This window comes from Helobdella robusta (genome assembly GCF_000326865.2).
Source record: "Helobdella robusta unplaced genomic scaffold HELROscaffold_7, whole genome shotgun sequence".
NCBI lineage: Eukaryota > Metazoa > Annelida > Clitellata > Rhynchobdellida > Glossiphoniidae > Helobdella > Helobdella robusta.
In genome coordinates this window covers 1,740,903-1,764,160 of record NW_008705398.1, presented here as the reverse complement: position 1 = coordinate 1,764,160, position 23,258 = coordinate 1,740,903, and the positions used below count along the sequence as shown (strand labels likewise).

Genomic DNA, 23,258 nt, shown 5'->3' with positions numbered 1-23,258 from the left:
TAAAAGCCCATTAAATTGTTTAATTATTGTCCAATTATTGTCTAATTACACAAATTACTACCTAATACAAAAAATAAAGAAACACTCAAAACCATCAAGTCCGAATCTTAACAGTACAAAACATTAGGGAAGAACCTAAATAGTAGGAGAGTGATAAATACGAGTACCATCACTTCAAGTGCAAGTACAATTGTTCAAGTGCAAGTTCTATAGTAAAGTACAGAGACTTTTATCTCAAATTTTATAGAAAAAAGAAAACACTAGACAACCAAGCAAGCCAAAAACTTATATTTTAAATCAAAACTATATTCATTCGGAGATATCTAGAGATCTACTGAATTTGACTTTTTAGAAAAATAAAGATAAAATTCTGGCAAGGACTCCTAGCAAGTTGTAAAGTAATACTCCTCCCCACATATATATATATATATATATATATATATATATAAATATATATATATATATATATATATATATATATATATATATATATATATATGGTTATTGATAAATCGGAAGGTAAATTGTTCTACAAGGTTACAACATCCATTAAAGAATCGAAGTTTTAGAAATATTTAGAAAGGTATAGGGAAGATAGAAATGTTCTTAGTTCTTTAATATTAATATTGCATATCGTAAAGAAAATCATGAATTTTTTGGCTCTTCTACCGGATAATTGCTTGCAAATTTTGTATATAAATTTTAATTTTAATGATGCGTTCAATTGGGCTGTGTTTGCTTAATCCCTCTAGAATACATCCAAGTTGGATTTCTTAACGTTTGGCACATTGGCGGTTTTAGACTTGATCGTTGTAACAATTTCTGTTAAGACTCGTTGTTTATTTGAGGTTAGCCTTGTTTTTAAGACCAGGCGGCGAGTTGAAGAAATTGTATTACAATGCAATGGTCAGTGAAAAATTAAAAATTTCATACAAGTGAATAATAATTGAAATGTCTAATCGGTCAATGTGGGAAAAATATTAAGAAGAAGAATAAAAAAAACAGAATAAACTTTCAACTCAAAAAAAAATGTTGCACTATCCAACAGATTTGTTAGTATAAACAATTCAAAGATGATTTAACAGACACAAATGAATGTTTCGAATGTGTAAATAAATAATTTAATCTTTAAATATCAAAAGACTTTGAGAAAATATAAGTCGGAATAAGGTGGAATGGTTAATAAGAAAATGTTATTCATCAAATTAATCAATATTAACAGTAAAAAGTTCAACACAATCTACCAATCATTAAAACATAGCGATAAATTATAAATCAAACAAATGAAATTGAAAAAAAGGGATTGCAGATTTGGTTTTAGACGAAGTAATGAGTTCTTTCGAAACCTTGAGCTAGAGAAAAAATCAAATAATAAATTAAAAATTATTAGAAAAGGCAAAATTTCGAACCAAAAATCAAACTTTACAAAAATATTTCTCCAACCAAAACAATTCTACGTTACGATACGATACGATACATTGAAACAGAAATAAAGTAGAAAAACCAACCAATAGTGCATAGAATGATCTTAGCCTCAGCGTGGTTCCTGGCTTTGAAGACGTGAGCAACAAAATTTTTGGCCAGGGTACACGTGGTTTCGCTGTCAGGATTGTATCAAAAAAAAAATTAAATGGGATCCCATGTGTGCGTTCATACATCCGGACCATTCGGAACAAGGTTCCGAAATCGTGATAAATAACAAGCGATAATAATATTTTGGAAAATACTTCACAAAATAAACATCCACATTAACTTAAAAACAAAAACATCACGGAATCGATAACTTCATAAATTTCCATTCAACAACTCTCAAACGTTAACTAAACGCCGACAAATAAACATACAGAAGGGCAAACATGGAGAAAGAGAGGCCGACAGACAGATATTTGCAGACGGAGTCAGACAGATTGGGCATGGAGCGAAATAGATTAACAGACAAAAAGACATATATAGAAACAAACAACAGACATACAGACAGACACAAACGGAAAGGGACAGACAGACAGACAACAAGCAGACATATCGACAAACCCAATAATGCAAGCGAACAAATCCGCTTTGTCATCTTTGCGACCGCAAGCAGATATTTCTGTGAAGGAGGCCTTCAAGAATACCTTCAAATTTTATGGCAGTTAATGATTATAATTAAAATTATCATTATTATCATCAGAACACTTACAAAAAAGCTTCACGAAAGAATAAATTTCAAAGAATTAAAATGTGAAAGTACCTGACTGATAGAACATGAAAGACTAAACCAAAGAACAAATCCTCATTAAAAAATAAGAAAGAATAAACTTTTATAGAAAAATAACAACAAAATTAGTAAGAAGAAGAAGGGAAAACACCGACTTGTTTATCTTTATCGAAGACTGTGAAGTCCGTTTCTCCGAGATGAACTAGCGTTTCAAACTGCTGATGGGTAGAAAAAAATTTTTCAACATTATATTTAAAAGTCGTTCCCTACCTTGTTACTATCTTCAACATTGCTTTCAACAACCATTCACTCGTTCCTTCATTCCTTTCTTTCTTCATTCATTCATTCATTCATTCATTCATTCATTCATTCATTCATTCATTCATTCATTAAACAGCAACAAGTGTTCACTAAATTTAAGTTCCCCAACCAACTTTTAACACGCCAACATTGTTGGTCTGCTGTTGTTTTAATCGCAGAAACAACAACTGATTTTCGAGTTGTTTTTGCTGTTGCTGCAGATAGTTTTGCTGTTGTTGTTGCTGCAGCTGCTGGTGCGGCTGTTGTTGTTGTTGTTGCTGTTGTTGTTGTTGCGGCTGTTGTTGTTGTTTTATTAGTTGTTCGTCGGATTCAAGCATAAAAATTAAGTCGTTTTGTGGTTGTTGTTGTTGTGGCTGCTGTGGTGGCTGTAGTAACAGCAGTTGTTGTTTAACTTCTTGTAGTTTGTTTTGTATTTGTTGTTGCACCGTTTGTTGTCGCTGTAGCTGGTCGACGTTGTCGATAGCCTCTTCAATCTTACATATCGATCCATCCTTCGTTTGTGGTTGGTGTTGGTCGGTTGGTCAGTCGGTTGGTTTGTCAGTTGATTGGTTGGTCGGTCAGTTGGTTAGTTGGTTGGTAGGTTGGTTGGCCGGTTGGTCAGTTGGTTTGTTGATCGGTTGGTTGGTTTGTCAGTTGGTTGATCGGTTGGTTGGATGATCAGTTGTCAGGAAATTGAATGTATATATGAATGAGTTAATGAATGAATGAATGGCTGAACAAACTAATGAATGAACGAACGTATGATCGAATAAATATATGGATGAACGATCAAACGAATGAATGAACGAATGAACGAATGAATAAATGAACGAACGAATGAATAAATGAATGCTAGAATGAATGAATGCATGAATGAAAGAATGAATGGATGAATGGACGGGCAAATGAAAAAATCAGCTTGTATGGTATTAAAGAGAAGAATGCATCTACTGACCTGGCCGATGTCAACGTACCCAAGGTAGGTGCAGTCATATTCCGCCCTGCAGTTTCAACAACAACAACAACAACAACAACAACAATAATAATAATAATAACAACAACTATGATAAAAAATAACAATAATAATAATGATAATAATTTTAAAAAATTATTAACGATGATCAAATAATAAATGCTCTTATGGTTCATGGACTCGTCACCTTTAGTTAAATAAATAATAATGATGATGATAATGATAATAATAATATTAATAATAATAATAATAATAATACAGCAGCGGGTCCAAAAAAAAAACTGCAGGGCAAATGTTTCCAGACTGGTTTTTGAATGTGGGAAAAGAAAGGCTTGCAAATTAACATCAACAAAACAGAGTGCCTGGTTATCAGTGAAGGAAAAACCGCCCCGATCTGCTCCATAATCATTAATGTTAAACCAAATGAAAGGAGTCAATTATGAAAAATTATGAAAACTTATGAAAACTACTTGGACCTCTCATACTTCGAATGAGGATGTATTAAAACAGTCCGGTTATGAAAAGAGGAAATTACTACAGATATAATCCGACGGGGGCAGTTGAAGTTTTTTGGTCACATCATGCGGAAGGAAAGAATGAAAAATCTAACTACTACTGGAAAGATTGCAGGGAAAAGAGATCGCGGTCAGCAACGAAAACATCCGTGAAGTCCTTCTGTCACTTGTTGAATATCACCACATTTCAACTACTGCAAGATGTTAAAGATCGGGTTTTGTGGAGGTTGATGGTCGCCAATGTCCTGAAAGGATAAGGCGCGAGAAAGAAAGAAGAATATAATAATAGTAATAATTACAAAAAATTGTTAATAATAATAATAATAATAAAAATAATAAATGTAATTATGATTCATCCGTCAGCACCTATCATTAGCGTTATGGACCGGGACCTCCTCGTCACATTCCTGCGACAGTCTGGCGTGCGGAGGTGTCTTCAAACTCTCCTCCTCACCACCCTCCCTGTCCAAAAATAGATGACCTTGACCTTGAACTTGCTGTCTGAAGGGCGAGTACCTGGCCGGCAGGTCCTTCGTGATCTCTAGCAGAGGTCTGAATATGGAGCCGTCTGGAAGGTGACCCTGGATAGAAATTATAACAACAATAATAATAATAATTATTATTATTATTATTATTGTTATTATTATTATAATTAAAATTATTTAAACCTTTAGAATAGTCACATCAATAGGTTTGCCCAGGTTGCATCTTAGGTAGTGTGGAATCTTAATTCACGTGTGTGTGTGTGTGATGGTGTGTGTGTGTGTGGTTGGTGTGTGTGCGTGTGTGTTTGTGTGTGTGTGTTTGTCTTTATGCGTGTGGATTTGTGTCTGAGAGTGCGTGGGTGCGTGTATGTGTGTGAAATTATACAAAATGCATACAAGTACCGAATAAATAACACGTACACACACACACAAACACACACATACACAACACATACACAACACACACACAACACGCATACACAAGCACATAGAAAAATATTTAAATTAGAATTCGCGAACCAATCCATCGGTTGTATCTCTTAATGGCTTGTTACAGATCTCATCCAACACATCACCCGCCTCCATTTGTCCCTACGTCCGTATAGTTTGAGTGGATGGTTGGTTGATTGTTTGAATGATTGATTGATTGATTGGTTGAATGATTGATTGATTGTTTGAATGATTGATTGATTTTTTGTTAGAATGATTAGTTGATTGGTTGGTTGATTAATCGAGTGGTTGAATGATTGGTTGATTGTTTAAAAGATTGATTGAATGATTGTTTAAATGATTGGTTGGTTAGTTGATAGGCTGAATAATTGGTCGATTGTCTGAATAATTGGTTGAATATACAATAAACTGTTTGAAAAAACCGAAATTCAATCTATTGATCAAACAACATAATGTTTATTCACTCCATCATTAATTCATTCATTCATTCATTTATTTTCAACCAGGTGTTCAATCAATCAATCAATCAATCAATCAACCAGCTTACATTTTCAGCGGCTACACCATTCTCATTCAGTCGAAAGACAATGGCGTGACCGGCTTTGTGACTTTTAAGTGTTTGTTATTTATTCATTAGTTTAATCAATCAATCAATCAATCAATCAATCAATCAATCAATCAATCAATCAATCGATCGATCGATCGATCGATTGAACAATCATTGATTCATGCATCTGTTCATCCATTCATTCATTGATATAACTTGTTTATTTGTACAGCTATTACATCACTCATTCACTCCTCTACTGACTAATTATGAATGAATAAAATGAAATAATTAACGAAAACAAAAAAAAACAATAACAATAACTAAATTATCGCAAACTTCCATTCGAATCAATAAATAATTAAAAAAAACTTCAAAACTTGAACGACGGACGAACATGATTTCGACACCTAGCTTCTTACTAGGAACCAACGTCAGCCTCTTGAAGACCTTCAGGAGAACATTTTGTACGGATTGATTTATTCAATAAATTCTCGCTACAGTATCATTTCAAAATGATAACCACATATGATAGCAACATATGATAACGCATTTTATAATGATAAAGACCAGTGATGGTGATGTGATGTTGAACAGACAGAACTCTCAACCAACCTACCAATCAACCAACCAAACCACCAACCAAACAACCAACCAATCAACCAACCAAACCACCAACCAAACAACCAACCAATCAACCAACCAAACCACCAACCAACCAATCAATCAATCAACCAAACAACGAACCTAAACAACCAATCAACCAACCAGCCAACAAACCAATCAACCAACCAAACCACCAACCATCCAGCTAAACCACCAACCAACCAATCAATCAACCAACCGGCAATATCCAAGTATCATCCAGGAAACTTTGATTCTATAAAATGGTTTAATGTTTGTCACATTAATTGTTCTATAACAAGAGTGGGCAAACTTTTTTGCTGTGAGGGCCGCATTGAGATATATTTACCGCATATGTACTTAAATAGCAAATTTTTTCAACCCAGGGGAGATTTTTTAAGATTTGTGGCTCCTTTTTTTTGGCGAACAAAACCTAGTAGGCCGCATACAATAGCTTCGCAGACCGTAGTTTGCCCAACCCTGCTCCATAATAATTATCGCATATTTTATGTTAATTATTAATTAATTAATTAATAGTTTACACAAAATGTACTGTACATATCTGATTTTTTGCACTTCAAAGAACAGTAAACACAAAAAAAATAATGATAATAACAATAACAACATTAATAACAATAATAATAAAAATAATAATAATAATAAAGCAGACGTACATCGACGCAGAATTTGATTTGCAATTCATTCATCTGCTTGAGGACTGATATGAAAATTTCTGATGTGGAGGAATAAATCATAAAAAAATAATAATAATAATAATAAATAAATGATCATAAAAATGAGAAGAATATAGATATAATGACGAATAAATATATTATTATTAATATATAACTACAAATTTCGAAATGCTGTTTTACAATGCAAAAGATACCATGGAGCTGCGATAATAAACCAGTGGTTTGTAAAATCAGGATAAAGTTAAAAATGATATACGACTCTTATAGCAGATTCGATGGAAAAATTGAAAACAATTGTTTCCAAACTGGTTTTTGAGAGTGAAAGAAAAGGCTTGCAAATTAACATCAACAAAACAGAGTTCATGGTTATCAGCAAAAGCAAAACCGCCCCGATCTGCTCCATAATCATTTATGGTAAACAGGTGAAACAAGTCAACAGCTTCAATTATCTCAGAAGTCTGCTTACCTCAGGTTGTAAATGTGATATGGATATCAAAAGAAGGATAGCTATGGCGAAAGATGCATATTCTGAAAGGAAAAACATCCTCACCAACAGTAAAATCAGAATATCAACAAAATTTAAACTGTTAAGATGTTACATTTTTCCTGTGCCAACTTACGGCTCTGAGTCCTGGACAATTTCTAAAGAAATGGAAAAAAGATTAACGCTGCTGGGGTGTGGCTTTTGAGAAGAATTATGAAAGTAGAGTCAAAAATTTAATAAAAAAAACACATTTCTAGCTCATAAAATTATAATAAATTAAATTAAAATTAAATTAGAAGCAGAAAAATGTGGAAAAAATACTGGAAAAACCCACAACGAACCCGTTTGTATGGGGTCAAAAAAAATGCAATTACTGCTAGAATACCAGGTCTGTATGAGTGATTATTATTACAATTATTATCATTACTATTATTATTGTTATTATTATTATTGTTGTTCTTGTTCAGTCTCGATATTATCAAAGCATATTGCGAAGTCAACGTTTAAGTTTCAACTTAGAATAGCTAATTAACTAGTTTGAGAAAATATAGATTTTGGCTAATTCTAGAAAATTACAGTAGTCAGACAATCAATCAATCAATCAATCAATCAATCAATCAATCAATCAATCAATCAATCAATCAATCAATCAATCAATCAATCAATCAATCAATCAATCAATCAATCAATCAATCAATCAATCAATCAATCAATCAATCAATCAATCCATCCATCCATCCATCCATCCATCCATCCATCCACCCATCCATCCATCCAACAATCAATCAATCAATCAGTCAATCAATCAATCAATCAATCAATCAATTAAGATTAATCAAACAGGAAAAAGTAACATCTAAAAAGTTGGGTTGAGTGTTCATCAGATGGACGATGTTGTCCAGGCACTTGTTTTGTAGCAACATCCGGATCAACAACCTCCCTCTGCCCTGGTCAGTCTTCACCTACGTCATCATCATCATCATCTACGTCATCAGCATCATCTACGTCATCATCATCATCATCACCTACGTCATCATCACCTACATCATCATCATTACCACCAACAACGGCAAACACACAGTGCAGGTAAACAGACACGTGAAACAACACATCACACACACAATGCATGTGACAGGACGAACGGAATCTTCTCGCAGTCGAACCCAGTCACCGCAATAACATTGCCAAGCAATTTACCGCTACACTATCGCGCTGCCCAAACCATTCGCTTTTAGTTTTTTTTGTATAAATATTTTTGTCGCTAGTTCATTTGTTGATTTTCTAATTCAATCGATCATTCGTTTGTTTGTTTGTCTGTTTGTTTGTCTGTCTGCTTGCTTGCTTGTTCGTTCGTTTCTTTATTTATTCGTTCATTCATTTGTCTATTCGGTAGTCGATCATTCATACGTTCGTTCATTCACTCATTCGTTCACTCATTCGTTCATTCATTCATTCATTCATTCATTCATTCATTCATTCATTCATTCATTCATTCATTCATTCATTCATTCATTCACTCATTCGTTCACTCATTCGTTCGTTCATTCATTCGTTCATTCATGCATTCGTTCATTCATTCATTCGTTCATTCATTCATTCATGCATTCATTCATTCATTCATTCATTCATTCATTCATTCATTCATTCACCGACTCAAACAACCTTAAGAGAGGACTTGACAGTTTGGATGGAAATATCAAAGAAAGGATGACATCTAGGATCAAATAGTTAAAATAGGTAGATGCAGATGCCATCATCATCATCTGTATCATCATCATCATCATCATCATCATCATCATCATCATCATCATCATCATCATCATCATCATCATCATCATCATCATCATCATTATCATCAATATCACCACCAGCCTCATCATCATTATCAACACCACTATCCATATCATCATCATCGTCCATATTTTCATCATAATTATCATCATCATCTTCACCGTCAGTATCATCATCATCATCCTCATCATCCTTATCGCCACATTACTGTCAATAGCACATCATAATCATCATCCTCTTCTTCTTCATCATCACTACCACCAACACCATCGCGACAATATCCATCGCAATTAACAGAGCGTAATTATTAATTTTAAAAATTCTAAATTAAATCAAATCATATCAAAATAACAAAAAACGAAGAACAAAAAACAAAGAACTATACAATCAATAAAATAAAAAATAGATAATATATCTGTAACATTGTAAGTGTTTCTGCGTATGTCAGAGCTGCAATAATAAAGACTAAAAAAAAATTATTTATTAAACCTGATTTTATTTTTTTTCAGAAACGCGTTGTAAGCCTCGAAGAACCTCCAGTAATCGTGCATCACAGATTGAAACACCGTCAATGACGCTAGCAAAACGGCGGGAAAATTTGAAATTATTCAAGAAAAATTAATTAAAATTAATAAAAAGATATTAAAAAAATCATAGTTGTAATATAAATAATGCTAAAGCGAACAAAAACGTTCATCTTAATTAATGAAGCGTTGAATTATGACGTAAGTTTCAAGTTATTTCAATTGCAATCAAAACACTTCAAAATATGTGTGTGTAATTGTGTGTATTTGCCTGTATGTCTGAGTGTACGTGTACACACATATTTGTGTAGGTGTGTTATTGAATGTGAGCTTGTGCGTGTACATGTATATGAATGTGTGTGTGTGTGTGTGTGTGTGTGTGTGTGTGTGTGGTGTGTGTGTGTGTGGTGTGTGTGTGTGTGGTGTGTGTGTGTTTGTGAGTTGAACGAACGTTTCATTCCTCTCCTGAAGAGCATTTCAAGTTGCTCGCAGAACAAGTGGAGATATTCATGCTGGTCAGTAACTGGCTGGTTCATGGTCAGGTGGTAGACATTTTCTAAGGGGAAATCAACAAAACATGTTGTTAGGCTGGTACATAATTTTCTACTTTTTTTTATATAAAAAAAAATTTCAGTTTTGAAATGCATAGCATTTTGTCTACAATAATGAATTTTTCTTAAGACAAATGTACTTAGATAAGAAGTATTTTCATAATATATTACTGATTAATATTCACTAATACTTTCACCTAAGACATATGTGTTAATAATATTTACACATACAAATGTAAATTAAATAGTAATTAAATCTTTAATATCTGCAGATTGAAAAATAATTTACAATCATTATTAATATTATCATTGCTATGTCAGCTTTGTATGTATATACAAATTAAACATTAACATGGCGATGATGAATGACATTGTGTAACTTTTCACAATCATTTACTCATCACTGTCAGCTGATTGTATCATAGTATAAGAATGAGTGATTAAGAACAAGTTGATAACTTTTCATGTTCTTAACTAGTGGATCTGTTACTGCTGACATGCTGATCTTCTTCGGTGTTGGTGACGATGGTCTGTTCATCAATTCAATGGAAGTACAAGATATTAAATTTAATGAAAAACACAGGCTCAAAAATATTATTTCACAAAATAAGGGTTGCCATACGATACGATATGAAGTGAGATCAGATGTGAGATCTAATCAAATAAGTAGTAAAAATTAAACAATAGACATGTAAAAGTAAAATTTTAAAATGAACATTGGTATAAATAACAATTGGTATAACCTGTCTGTGCTATACCTTTTATATGTGTAATAAAGAGTTTTTATAAATTTGTAAATGCAATAATAATGCAATATTTAATATAATAAAATAAAAGTTTATATTTTTTCATGTTTTTAACTGTTATTGCTGACATACTGTATAATAATATATTTATACAAGATATATTCATAATTCAATTAAAATATAATTAAATAAATCACTGTTGAAATGATTTGAATTTGAAACATGAAAAATATATGAAATATAGATAAATCTAGTTTATAACCTTATGACTATGTTAAATCTAATCAAATAATAATTAATTGAATATAGAATTAATTAACAAACAAGAAATGGGAAAAATTGAAGTGTAAAAAAGTGCTAAATGTTCTACTGCCAACAGCAAAACCAGAGTAAAATAAAAACTTACACAAAAATCTGAAAAAAAAAATTAGTAAAACGATATTTAAAAAAAATTGTTGTAAAAAATAGTTTTAGTGTTTCGTTTAATTTAACGTACGTTGTGTAAACAAACTTTTTTGTTTTTAATTTTTAGACATTTACTTTTAAACGTTTTAAAAAAAGTTTACTTTTAATTTAAAAACCAAACTAAATCAAATTTACGTACACGTGTGCTAGAGTTGGCTTAACGAGCATAATATAATATAATCAATAATATAATATAAATAGTTAATTATTAATAATGGCCGGGGTTCGCGAAAGCAAAAATTTGCTGAGAAAAAATATGAAAAAAATTATTTCTTCTTTAAATGACAGTCAGAAAACGGCCCAGTCGGATAAAGTTTTGGAAAAGGTTTTTAAAATAAAAATAATAAAATAAAACAAACATATTTTTTGAAATATTAGATAAAAATTGAAGTTTTTTAAATTTATTTTAATCTTTAACACTAATTTGGTCAGTTTTGAGGCTTAGTTTAGTAGGATTTTAGTTTAGGTTGAGACTTAGATATCAAAAGCTTGTTGCATCTGATAATTATAAATGAGTTGACACTTTTTTGCAATGTTTACACAGTTGTAAACTTTAGGGTTGTAAACGTTGCAAAAAAGTGTCAATTCATTAATTTTATTTAATAATTTTTTAAAAATATAAAATTACTAAAAATGATAACTAAAAGTGCTCGTCAAGCTTTGCTTTGGTCCAATATTTTTCAAAAAAGCATTTTAGGCTGTGCATTTTTAAACAAATTTCATCGAAATAGGTTTATGCTGAAGAGAGTGATGTTTTATATAGAATTTGACATTATAAATTATTGGTTATATGAAAAAAATTAAGCCTGTGGTGATTTTGATATTTTCTGTTAATGGCTTTTTAGTGAATGGGAGTGCTCATTTTATTTTTATCATGCTGATAAATTATTCAATTATTTATAATATAAAGTTAATTTTATAGAAATCCATCCATCCTAAGAAAGTTATCGATTATTAAACACTACTACTCAACGACGCAACTTCTTTTTATATATTTTATTTATGGTCAGGAAAGTAAATTGAGGCTCTGTTCATTGAGTGAACAAACAGACTTCAACGCAATACGTTTTACAATTATCACGTCATAGAAATTAATTATCAATACAGAGAAATTGAAAGAAAACGATCAATCACACAATACCAAAAAAATGGGTTTATCATTTTAAACTATCGGACAAACATTTTCCGAAGTCTTAAATTGTCAGCTTTCAAAATATTAGTTTATACATATACAAATAAAATAACTATAAATCAAACTGCAGCCAAGAACATTATCATATTATATAAAAATGTATATATAACAAAACAGAAAAAAATTAATAAAAATGACAAAAGAACACAATAACAACAATAGCAACAACAAAAACACAAAAAACATGATGAGCATCTTTTGAATTTTCCAATAGCTAGCGGAACATCGGCCGGATAATGAAATTTGTCTTTCGTTTCGCTTGGCAAACCTTCATAACTAGATCTTCAGGCATGTCATCTCATCTTATTCTTGTTTTTCGTAACATCCATCCAACTGCACCTCATCTCGTTAAGCGACTTTTTTGGTTTCTGTGGGTAGTGTCGATTGTCTTATAGAGTTATAATTTGATAATGTTTAAAACGTATGTTTTAGTTTTGAATGCTCAATTTTTTATATAACTTAAACTCTCCCGAGTAAAACACATCAACGGTCAAGAGTCACGTCACTCTAAACTCGTATACGTTTACATGTATGTTTAAAGAATTGTGTATGTGGGTTTGTTTAATTAAGGATGAACAGCTTTCAGAGATAAATTAATTTTCCATTCCAACGATACAGCATCTTTGGTTTCGTATGCGGGAACTGCACGTGCTTATTTTTAACAACCTGGTCGTTTTATTAATTGTTACATAGCTTACCTACTAGGATTATTTAGACTGTGATTTTTTTCCTTCAGCAAACGTTCAACAAAATTTTTAAGGTATAAATTGTGGAATTAAATTCTAACCGAACTGAAAGGAGTTACTGCAATAATATTAATATAAAAAAGGTTTAATAATTTAAATTAATTCATTGAAAATTTTTAACCGAAATTATTTTATTATTTATTTATAATTTTTTTAAACAAAGGTTTTTTTTGAAGAAACTTCTCTGCAATGAAGATGGTTTGTGAGATTGAAGAAAGTAAAAGTGTCGATGACGTAGAAGATATTGTCTTAATTTCTAAAACAGGTGGTCGTTTTATAGTCGACGCTGCTTCGTTTTATCAGTCAAGTGGTTATTATCGAGCTCTCAAAAAGAGTGGAATGAAAGATGCCCAGTGTAAAGAGCTCAAATTTGAATATTTTACAGACAATTTTTTAGCGGAGGTTGAGAAGTATTTTTCGAAAGTGTCATCAAGCAACGTGGATATAAGTGACCAGCTTATGAAGAGGTTGGATGAAGTTGAGGAGGAGTTAAATGGCGCATTTTATTTGCAAATCAATGGTCTGGTCGATCACTATGTTTTATTGGTCTTGAGGTATTTGAATATCAAAACATGGAGACATATTTTAGATATTGCCTACAAATATGCATTAGATTCACTGAGCCATAAGATTTTAGATTTCGTTGCGAAAAACTTCAATAACCTTCAAAAGCATTCTGAACTGCTAACATTAACACCCAATGAGATGTTTTACTTGGTAAAATCAGACCTGGTTAGCGCCAGTAGCGAGATTGACATTTTCAATTTCGTCGTTAAATGGTTTTTTTATGATGAATCGAGGAAACCTCATGCCGAAAAGTTACTTTCCGAGGTGAGGTACAGTTTGATGAGAACAAGTGATGAAAAGCAGTGCAGAGGCGTGATTGAAACGCTTGCTTTAAGGGTTTGTCTGACTAAACACGAGGTGAAATTTCGTGATACTGTCGACGTCTTGCTTGCTTTTGGAAAAAGGGGACAACTGGTTAGCAGCTGCTATATGTTAATTGTTAATTAAATTTTCACTTCCGTTTTAGTAATTATCATTTTGATTTTTTCATTCATTTGAAATGTTTTACCTTTATGGCTTTCTGTTTGCTTTTGTTTTATTCATATAAACATTTAAAAGAAATCAATTAAAGCCATGAAGTTTATCATATAGAGACCGAATAAGGCTATATAGTTTTGTGTTTTTGTCCGTAGTAGCTATATGTGTATATATATATATCTATATATCATTATCTTTTTTATTTTTAACTGGTTTATTTTTTAATTTGGATCATTGTTTTGTCGAAAGACATTTAACAGATGATACAAAAATTAACTTCTTTGGAAGTAGTTCAGTAGAAAACATTTCAATTTGGTACATTGTAATTTTCAGAGTCCTTTAGTTACACAGATCCTACCCGTTAAGGAACTCACGAGAGCCTGCAAGTACAGAAGTATGTTTCGCCGCATGAAAAGTCAACGAAAAAACAAAAGCATTGCACCCCTCGTCAAATTTCGCTGCAATGAAAAGAAATACTTCCAGGGATTGTACAATTTTGGCTCCTGCGTGGTCAACAATTGTGTGTATATAGCTGGAGGGCAATATCTCGAGTCTGAATATTCGGCTGCTGTTTATTCTTTTAACCCTATTCGAAACAAATGGAAGCCGGTCCGTTGTATTTTTCAAAAAAGTTATTTTTAAAACCTTTCGAGTTTGTATTGTTAATGCACACATTTTTTTAATTTTTGTTTTTGTATCTATATATTTGTATGCAATAAGCGAGTGGTTTTCTTTTAAGTCTAAAACTCGTTAAAAATGTTGGAATGTTAGGATCGTTTCAGTATTACGTAACGTTCCTGGGGACGATGGGGCTCCAGATTTTGCTACCGTTTATTTATTTATTTTTTTTATTAGTAAGAAAAGTAAGTAAGAAATAGAAATGATACGGTGATCAAAAAAAAATCATATGATAGACCACCGTTAAACAGAAAATAATACGTTTAAATGTAAATAGATAAATTAAAAAATATTAAAGCTACTGGAAAATTGAATCCAAATGAAACTAAATAATGGCAAATTTATAAAATGAACGATAATGTTCATTATTCTATTCAAGTTTAACAGACAAAAGAAAGGATTTGCAACAATATTTAAATCGACTTGGTTTAGAAATCGTGATGATAGATTTGATTTGTTACGTAAAAAATTTTCAAATAAACTTAAAACATTTTTGAAGAAATAAACTAATTAAGAACTGAATAATATAAATGTTGTTAAAATTAAGACTTTCATTGAATAAATAAATAGATTGATATATATATTATATATATATATAACTTTAAAAGTAAAAATTGTTTTTTATTTGTAAAAAATTATGTTGTTATTTAACAAGTCGTTTGTAATGGAAAAGGGGGAAATGTGTTTTTTTCTGTTACATGGTACTCGAATGGCCCCTATGTGATCGTAATTCTGGAAATCCTTGCAGCTTCATTTACATTTCAATCGGCGCATAAGGCTTGTTATATGTATGCCTGATAATTATCATTTAATTTTGACGCACTACTTCTAACGACTTCACATTCTGCTATTTAATTAGGATGTCTGACTTTTTCATGCCAAAAGTTATTATTCTTTTCGCTTGTTTAAATTTTTTAACACAACACAAAATGATCTGACCTTTTTTGTTGTTTTTAAATTTTCCAGCTTTCCAAAATGCCTACTCAAAGAGCCTCATTCTACTTAGGCGAGATTAATGGAAGTTTGTACGCAGTTGCTGGATGCAGATCAGATGATGGACACAGATCAGTTGCAACCTCAATAGTTGAAAAGTATATCCCTGAGGAAAATCGTTGGTACAAGTTGGCACCTCTACCCACAGCTGTTTATGATTTGGCAGGTCAGATAATTTTGTGTTGTGTATCGCAAAATTTAGCAATGTAAGTTCCTAGTTTATCTCTGTGTTCCATTAATTTGATGTTCATAGTACAACGGCAGTACCACGCTTTTAATAATAATTTTGAATAAACCCAGAAATCTTGCAACGATTTCAGGTTGCACATATGGTGGTGATTTGTATGTAAGCGGAGGAAACATCATCATCGATGGAGTAAATAGGAAGGCGAAGGAGTTGTGGATGTACGATCCAACGTTTGAAGGATGGCTCGCAAAGGCTCCCATGTTGACCGCTCGGGGTCGTCACGTTATGGCCTGCTTCAGTAACAAACTGATTGCTATTGGAGGGCAGTCAATTTTTTCTAACCTCTTTGTTAGCGTTCATTGGCTTATTTTCTTCTGGAACTAGAATAGTTTTTTATTTGAAACATTTAGGTTTTTTTTTCACAATTTAACTTAATAGAATCGGTATAAAAATTTTGAAAACAACAATACTGCTTTGTACGTCATTATATTCATCAATAAATGACTTCGATACAGGATGGAGAGATATATGATTGTGAAACAAACCAATGGACTTGCATTTTGAGTCTGAAAAAGCCAGTCTGCAGTTCGACATATGCCATTGTCGACAACTGTCTCTACCTGTTCTCTACAGGTCAGAATTTCTTTCAGAGATTCAATTTGACGAAGTATCTCAAAGTGGAGAGCGACAAAAATGAATCCCCGCTTCTGAAGGATGTCTTAAACCAAGACAAAAATAAGATTTTCATTTCTGATAATTTGCCCAAAAGATATTCCTCTAACATTTTTGATGACGATTGCAAACTTTATAAATTTAAAGCTTCTCATAAAATTTTGGCCAGCGTCAGTGTCATCCGGTTATCAAAGAATTACCTGAGAGGCTTCAAGTAATGACAAAATATAGATTTGTTTTCAAGTTACGTTTTTAGTTTAGTTTGTTAAGGAATTGTCGATATTACTGTTTGTGTGTGTTTTCCCATTATTCAATTGCATTTGGTATTATATTGTATTTACGTTTTTATAATTATGCTAGTGCGTGCTAAATCTGTAGTCTCGTGTGTTCGTTTGTTACAAAAATTACTCCGTCTAAAATGTTTCAATTTGATAGTTTTCAAATATAAAATTTTATCAAACGAAACATGCCGAGCTATTCCATGCATCAACTGTTGAAGTTTTTATAAAAAGCTTATGTTTATTTTATTATAAAAATCAAATTTTTAGTTTCTTACAACCAAAATTTTGTAATGCAATTTAACTTTTTCCTTCGGTATATCCGTAAAAATGCAAATATCTCAGAAACTATAGGCTGTAGCTAAATAATGTTGATAATAAAAGTTTAAGAAAATAAACAGATTAACAAAATAAGACCAAAACCATGTTTCTATGATAAACCGTTTTCATTTAACAAACAAATGTGATTTTTTCCAAATTGTTTCAAGATTTCAACTTCGATGTGGCACGGGTTAACATCATCCAATTGAGCTAAAACTTTCCTTTTTTAGCCAAGTGGCACGATTTAGGGAGTCGCCCAGTTAAGATTTTGAAAAAAATTTTGTGACCACCATAATGTTCATGTAATATGTATATATGTAATTTCACATACTATTTGGTGGTTTCCAGAACCAATGTAACAATGAAAAAAGATCCAATGGAGCGGTTCACTTTCCGTTATACAATTTCTGTTTGAAATATCCCATCACACGGTTCAATCTTCATTTGTTGAAACGTTAGATCGAAACGATGACATCGTGTCAGAGGTGTGTCCGAGTACATGGATCTCGCTGAACAAGTTGCAAGCTTTTGCAGAATGAACAGTTTTCATGCATATGCTGTATGCCTGGCACATTATTATTTTTATCTACCAGTGTGGATTTAGTTTTATTTTATTTAAATGTTAATGATACCAAATCATACATCTACATCCAATGTTGTTTCATCCTTGTAGCTTGTGTCAACTGAAAAATGGCGCTCCAGTCGGAATATATCTCTTTATCTGAATATGCCGAGTGAAGTTTCGACATCTGAATTGTTGCAGCTGAGTTTCCAGGAGAAAAAGTCTGTTTTCATACCCCGGTACAGTGAGACCGACATGGAGATGGTTGAGATTCATTCAATGGAGGATTACAACTGCCTACCTGTTACATCATGGAAGATCAAGCAGCCTCTCCTCACTGATGGTGCCAGAAAAACTCCGTCATTTGATAACGGTGCATTAAATAAATTTTTCAGTTCTTTTATTGTTTTTTAGTAATTATGGTAGTTTTTGATTTGTTTCTTAAATTAAAAAATTATATTAAAGTGAAAAAATTTGAAGTGTATATTGTGTATGTTTTATATTAATTTATGTTATATATTGTATTGATATTAGCACTTCTCAGTTCCAATTTACCTAGCTAATGGAAACAAAGCGTTCACAGTTCTTATTATATTTTTAGATGGCTAACATGCAGCTTATAATGATTGCAAAAATAATGCTAACAACTGTAGTCTGAATAATAAATATATTCAGTGTTTTTTTGTAAAAAAAAAAAAAGATATCGGTACTCATTTTTTAAAAATATCAATGCTAGCCAACATTTTTGGCCGATGATGTTTTTTTTTAATCTTTTTTATGCTTATCATTTTTCGGTGAAAAAACCTCCATGGGAAAGCTAGCCCACAAAACTTACGTTCAAAAAAGTGCCGGTACGCCGTCACAAAAATACACTGAATATAATAAAGTGACGTATTAAATAATTACAAATTATTTAGGAGGACTTGACCTAATCATTGTTCCTGGTTTGGCCTTCACGAAATCCGGAATTCGGCTAGGAAGGGGAAAGGGGTATTACGATAAATACTTGCACGAATATCGAACAAAGTTTAATAAACTACCGTATCTCGTAGCTCTGGCTTTTAATGAACAAATCGTTGATGAAATTCCGACAACTGATCGAGATGTGAAAGTTGATATGATTTTGTCGGCAGATTGTTGCGTAGAAATTTCAGCATAAATCCTGACACTGTCGAACAATTGAATATTCAAAAAATGTCAATTTCATCAATTTTGTTGAACCATTATTTATATAATTTTTCATCATTGATTATGTAGGCGATCAATCAATCATGCAATCGGTTCACCAACCATTAAGCTGTTCATTCTATTTTGATGCATTTTTAATTAATAGTGAAGCTAAATCTATATTTTTGAAATATCTGGCCACTGTTCAATTTGCCAAAAAATATAACAATTTTCATGTTGGTTTGGTTTCTATTTTTGTTCAAATGTTCTTCTTCAACGTTCGTTTCTCAGAAACTCTATTTAGAACGCGGTCAAACAATAATCGTCATTTTCTTCAATACAAAACAACAACAGAATATAATTGATCACTTCTCAACGTTGGTTTTTTCACACCTTTCAGAAAGCTCAAAAAAGTGAAATTTTTGTATGGGTAAATGTAATTATCTTTGAATCGTCGAATTAGTTTCAATAAGTTTTGGTTATTTTCTGGCTAGGTTCCGTTTTTCTGATAGAGGTAAAATTAAAGTACAAGTTTTTTTTATTGGTAATTCAATTGTTTTCAACGAAAATTTAGATTTGTTATATAAAAATACTCGACAAAGATCTGTCATTAGTTGGTGTTTGAAGGAAATTAAGAGCACAAATCTGAGATTAGATATTTTTATTTAACAGTCATATTCAGCATCGCAAAGCGCGCTCACAAACATTAAATTTAAAACCCTTTAAATTCAGAGAGCAGTGACAAACAGATGGAAGTGAGATGTGGTTGTTTCATATCGAGCCACCAAGGTCAGTCGTTGACCTTTGAGAGTTCAAGGAAAGGCTGCAGTCTTGTTCCGGAAGTATTTATATGTTGTGGAAGTATAGGATACACCTCAAGGCAGATCTGCTGCATCGACAAACACGACCATTTTGCTCCCTCTTTCGTGGATAAGTGCCGCATGACTAACCAGCAGTTCGATAGCGTTGAAAAGTTGTTCGGAGCTGACAGCGTGGCTTTCCACAGAAGCATCTACAAGAAGAACTTCACCGATGATGACTACGTGTCTGCCATGCAAAAGTAATTCTATAAATTGATAGGCCAGCGGCTTGTGTCCTAAAATTTTGCTTTTAATAAAATTAATATTATTTGATTAAATGATATTTGTTTGAACAAGAATCGAGCAATAATGTTTTTATGTGTGATGTAATGTAAGTTATTCGAAAAAATTCTCAATCAAATGAATCCTGGTCGTAAAACTCCTAAAGGTCCAACTTGATGTTTATCTTGATGATGACGCTGGGTTTCTTCACAGTGCCCGTTTTGATGGTGTGTGCTAAGGTGTGTCTGCAACGATTGGATGCCCGCATCAGCTTGTGGTTCCGCTACCAGCAAAATGGTCAGCTATGTTTTTATTTGAAACTGTTTTTATATCAAATAATTTCAAGTACGGAGAAAGATAATTTTAAAAATGTAAATAAATGTATATTAATTTACAAAACAAACACCTGCAAACGACATCAGAAATGTTCAGTAGGGAACCAAGTCCCTTACCTGCCGTCCCACTAAACGAGACCTACTCACTGCCCTTAGCCTCCCAGCCAAACACACTGGTGGACATGCACTCCTTTGTCCCTGTATCATTCGTCTTCCAACCTCCGCCCTACAGCACAACTCCGAAAGAACCGCCAAAATACTCGACATTGTTTCCAATTATTGCCACCGAAATTAATGGAGATGGCGGCAATGAAGCTTGCAACGTTGATGCTTGTTCCGCTGGTGTCATCCAGATGCAAAGTGTCCCCGCTAACATGGAAAGTAGCTCCGCTAATGCTGCTGCTGATGGTCGTCTGTTCGATAGAGACGATAGGCAAGCCGGCCGAGAAGCGAATTCAACTCATTAAATTGATACCCTGGCTGTTGTTTTGAGTTCACGATGGTTTATTTTGTTACGGTTAATATGAGAGTCATTAGCTGCTAGCTTGCTTGTTGAGTGTTTTAATCATTCCGGTCTGATTGTTATATAAATTTTACTCTCCGGTGGAACGGTTTGATATTTCATACGTTACAACCTCTTCGATTATATTTGTTGTTGGATTGCTTATTGATGAAAACATTTCATTTATTTTTTTTTTGATCGGTTGATGAGATTTTCGTCTACTTATATATTTTTGATTTTACAATTATATTCTTGCTCAATGTTTCAATGTCTATTTGATCAGCAACGTCATGAACCATGCACACAGTGTAAACAATGTAACATCAATATAAACATAAAAATGGTAAACGTAAAAAGTTTCTAAAGATGAAATACAAAATGCAAAAAAAATGTTTATAAACAAAAGAAAAAAACCTTCTAGCACGATTAATATCTCTCAATTCGCATCGTAAACGAAGTCATGGATCCGCAGCTGTTGCAATGTTGAACTAATTAGTTAATCTGCAAAAAACGCGAAGTGTTCTCTATAAGCTCCTCAAAACATTACGACAAAATAATTTTTCCCAATCAACTAAATTATTCGTTTTTAAAAATAACTATAGAAGAAATCACTTGGCAAAAATAAGTCGCAAATGAGTGCTCCAGAGACCACTCAATGAAAATGACGTACATCAAGTTAGCCAGGACTTGCCAATAAAAGGTTTTTACTTATTTTGATTCGGGCCAGCGCAGACTAGCAAGAAGCACCATGCAGACAAAATGTGGTTGCTTCACACCGGGGCTCGAGTCGGCCTCCTCACTCATATTCCAAGGATCCGGACAGAACTGCAGCGCGCAGAAAAACTCGTTCATCTGCTGCGAAAATTACAGCTACATCAGTGACAATAAATTCCTCTGCTGTCTGGATAAGTACGAGCAAAGTGCGCCAGCTTTTGTTGAAAAATGCCGCCTGACAGACCAGCAGTTGGATGCCATTGAGAAATTATTCGGACCAGGCTCTTCCATCTTTCACAGATCCATTTACAAAAAGTACACAACCACAGATGACGATTTTGCTATATTTCATAGGTTTTATATTAATTCATTTCTAAATTATTCTATACTTTGTTCATTTGTTTAGTTGCATGTTCAACTGTTTCAGCTAAACCATAAAATATATTTAGAAAACCTTTCTAATACAAATACTCGCGTACACACTTACAAACATACGCACTGGCACGCAAACTGAACAGATCAGGCCTCTTGTACGCAATGGTCCTCCTCTGTTGTTTCCTGGCTGTTCCAGTACTTTGCTTCTGTTTCAAGACTTTTGTTGAGAATTTGGAGCAGAGGTATGGAGTCATCAACCACCAACGACTAGGTCCTGCCAGTTCCACAATAATTTATTGATAACTTTAATAATGATTTATGTTCATTAAAACTTGTTAATTATTTTCTTTAAAATAACTATTTCCAGATATTTCATGATGAATTTTGACATTGAGAAATTGTTTTTTAAATGCACATTAATTTAAACATTAAAAAACAAAAAGCGTGCAAAAGTTATAACATGACCCAAAACAGCCGGTATAGGAAGCGATGGAACGCATCTGACAGACAATCGCCATCTTTCGGTCCTTAACCAACTCGGTCCGGAGCAGAGAACTCTGAACGATGCTCATTCTTATCTGCCATTTGCGGTACAACCACCCTCGTACAATTCCATACCGAAGGAACCGCCTAGATATTCTAGCATCTTTCTCATTGACAGTCATCGGTCGAGTGTAAATAGGTCGGAAGAGAATAGCAACCACGCTGTGGATGAGGCGGTTTTCGTCGCAGAACCAACCGAAAACGTCAACAGAGATGGTGGGGTCACCGGGTCAAATGTTTAATTTAGTAATTTATTTACTAATTTATTAATAATTCCTAATTAAATGCTTCTATTGGTTTGCGTTTGCTTGAGTGTTATTTTTTCTGGTCTTTGTAATTTATGATTTTGTTTACTTATTATCAATATGACCATTTTCGACATTTCTTCGTACCATCAGAACAATTGTCATTGTTCTTCTATCTATATTTACCAAAATTGTTATTACTTTTGAATTATATAATTCTTTACAGTCGTCAACAACTTTTCAGATGACAATTAGTGATGATTAAAAAATTGTTC

The 23,258-nt window shown here is 32.7% G+C and overlaps 5 protein-coding genes across 5 annotated transcripts; 4 read left to right on the top strand and 1 right to left on the bottom strand.

Annotated features, from left to right (window-relative positions):
- Positions 1-748: 748 nt before the first annotated feature.
- HELRODRAFT_189580 (hypothetical protein) lies at positions 749-11,383 on the bottom strand (the record flags this gene model as incomplete). Its single annotated transcript, XM_009030764.1, has 20 exons — positions 11,289-11,383; positions 10,596-10,666; positions 10,037-10,141; positions 9,551-9,638; positions 8,933-8,984; positions 8,125-8,232; positions 7,612-7,660; positions 6,766-6,824; positions 6,312-6,347; positions 5,865-5,917; positions 5,468-5,528; positions 4,990-5,061; positions 4,654-4,710; positions 4,352-4,566; positions 3,453-3,498; positions 2,632-3,009; positions 2,353-2,415; positions 2,032-2,114; positions 1,509-1,600; positions 749-822 (listed from the first exon to the last, which is right to left on the bottom strand). Exons 2-20 carry the CDS (start codon positions 10,633-10,635, stop codon positions 749-751), a joined length of 1,731 nt encoding a protein of 576 aa, XP_009029012.1. The 5' UTR covers positions 10,636-10,666; positions 11,289-11,383.
- A 1,840-nt stretch (positions 11,384-13,223) lies between these two features.
- On the top strand, positions 13,224-17,441 carry HELRODRAFT_185150 (hypothetical protein). Its single transcript, XM_009030763.1, has 6 exons — positions 13,224-13,299; positions 13,462-14,266; positions 14,663-14,938; positions 15,974-16,166; positions 16,321-16,535; positions 16,703-17,441. Exons 2-6 carry the CDS (start codon positions 13,475-13,477, stop codon positions 17,075-17,077), a joined length of 1,851 nt encoding a protein of 616 aa, XP_009029011.1. The 5' UTR covers positions 13,224-13,299; positions 13,462-13,474; the 3' UTR covers positions 17,078-17,441.
- A 690-nt stretch (positions 17,442-18,131) lies between these two features.
- HELRODRAFT_69587 (hypothetical protein) lies at positions 18,132-19,179 on the top strand (the record flags this gene model as incomplete). Its single annotated transcript, XM_009030595.1, has 2 exons — positions 18,132-18,393; positions 18,938-19,179. Coding segments are annotated over 2 exons (504 nt in total), but the record flags the coding sequence as incomplete, so codon positions are not given.
- A 757-nt stretch (positions 19,180-19,936) lies between these two features.
- Positions 19,937-21,071, top strand: HELRODRAFT_164800 (hypothetical protein; the record flags this gene model as incomplete). The annotated part of the gene is made up of 3 exons (XM_009030762.1): positions 19,937-20,247; positions 20,436-20,566; positions 20,692-21,071. The coding sequence occupies 3 exons, from the start codon at positions 19,937-19,939 to the stop codon at positions 21,069-21,071; spliced, it is 822 nt and encodes a 273-aa protein (XP_009029010.1).
- A 783-nt stretch (positions 21,072-21,854) lies between these two features.
- Positions 21,855-22,980, top strand: HELRODRAFT_164799 (hypothetical protein; the record flags this gene model as incomplete). The annotated part of the gene is made up of 3 exons (XM_009030761.1): positions 21,855-22,174; positions 22,339-22,466; positions 22,670-22,980. The coding sequence occupies 3 exons, from the start codon at positions 21,855-21,857 to the stop codon at positions 22,978-22,980; spliced, it is 759 nt and encodes a 252-aa protein (XP_009029009.1).
- Positions 22,981-23,258: the final 278 nt, after the last annotated feature.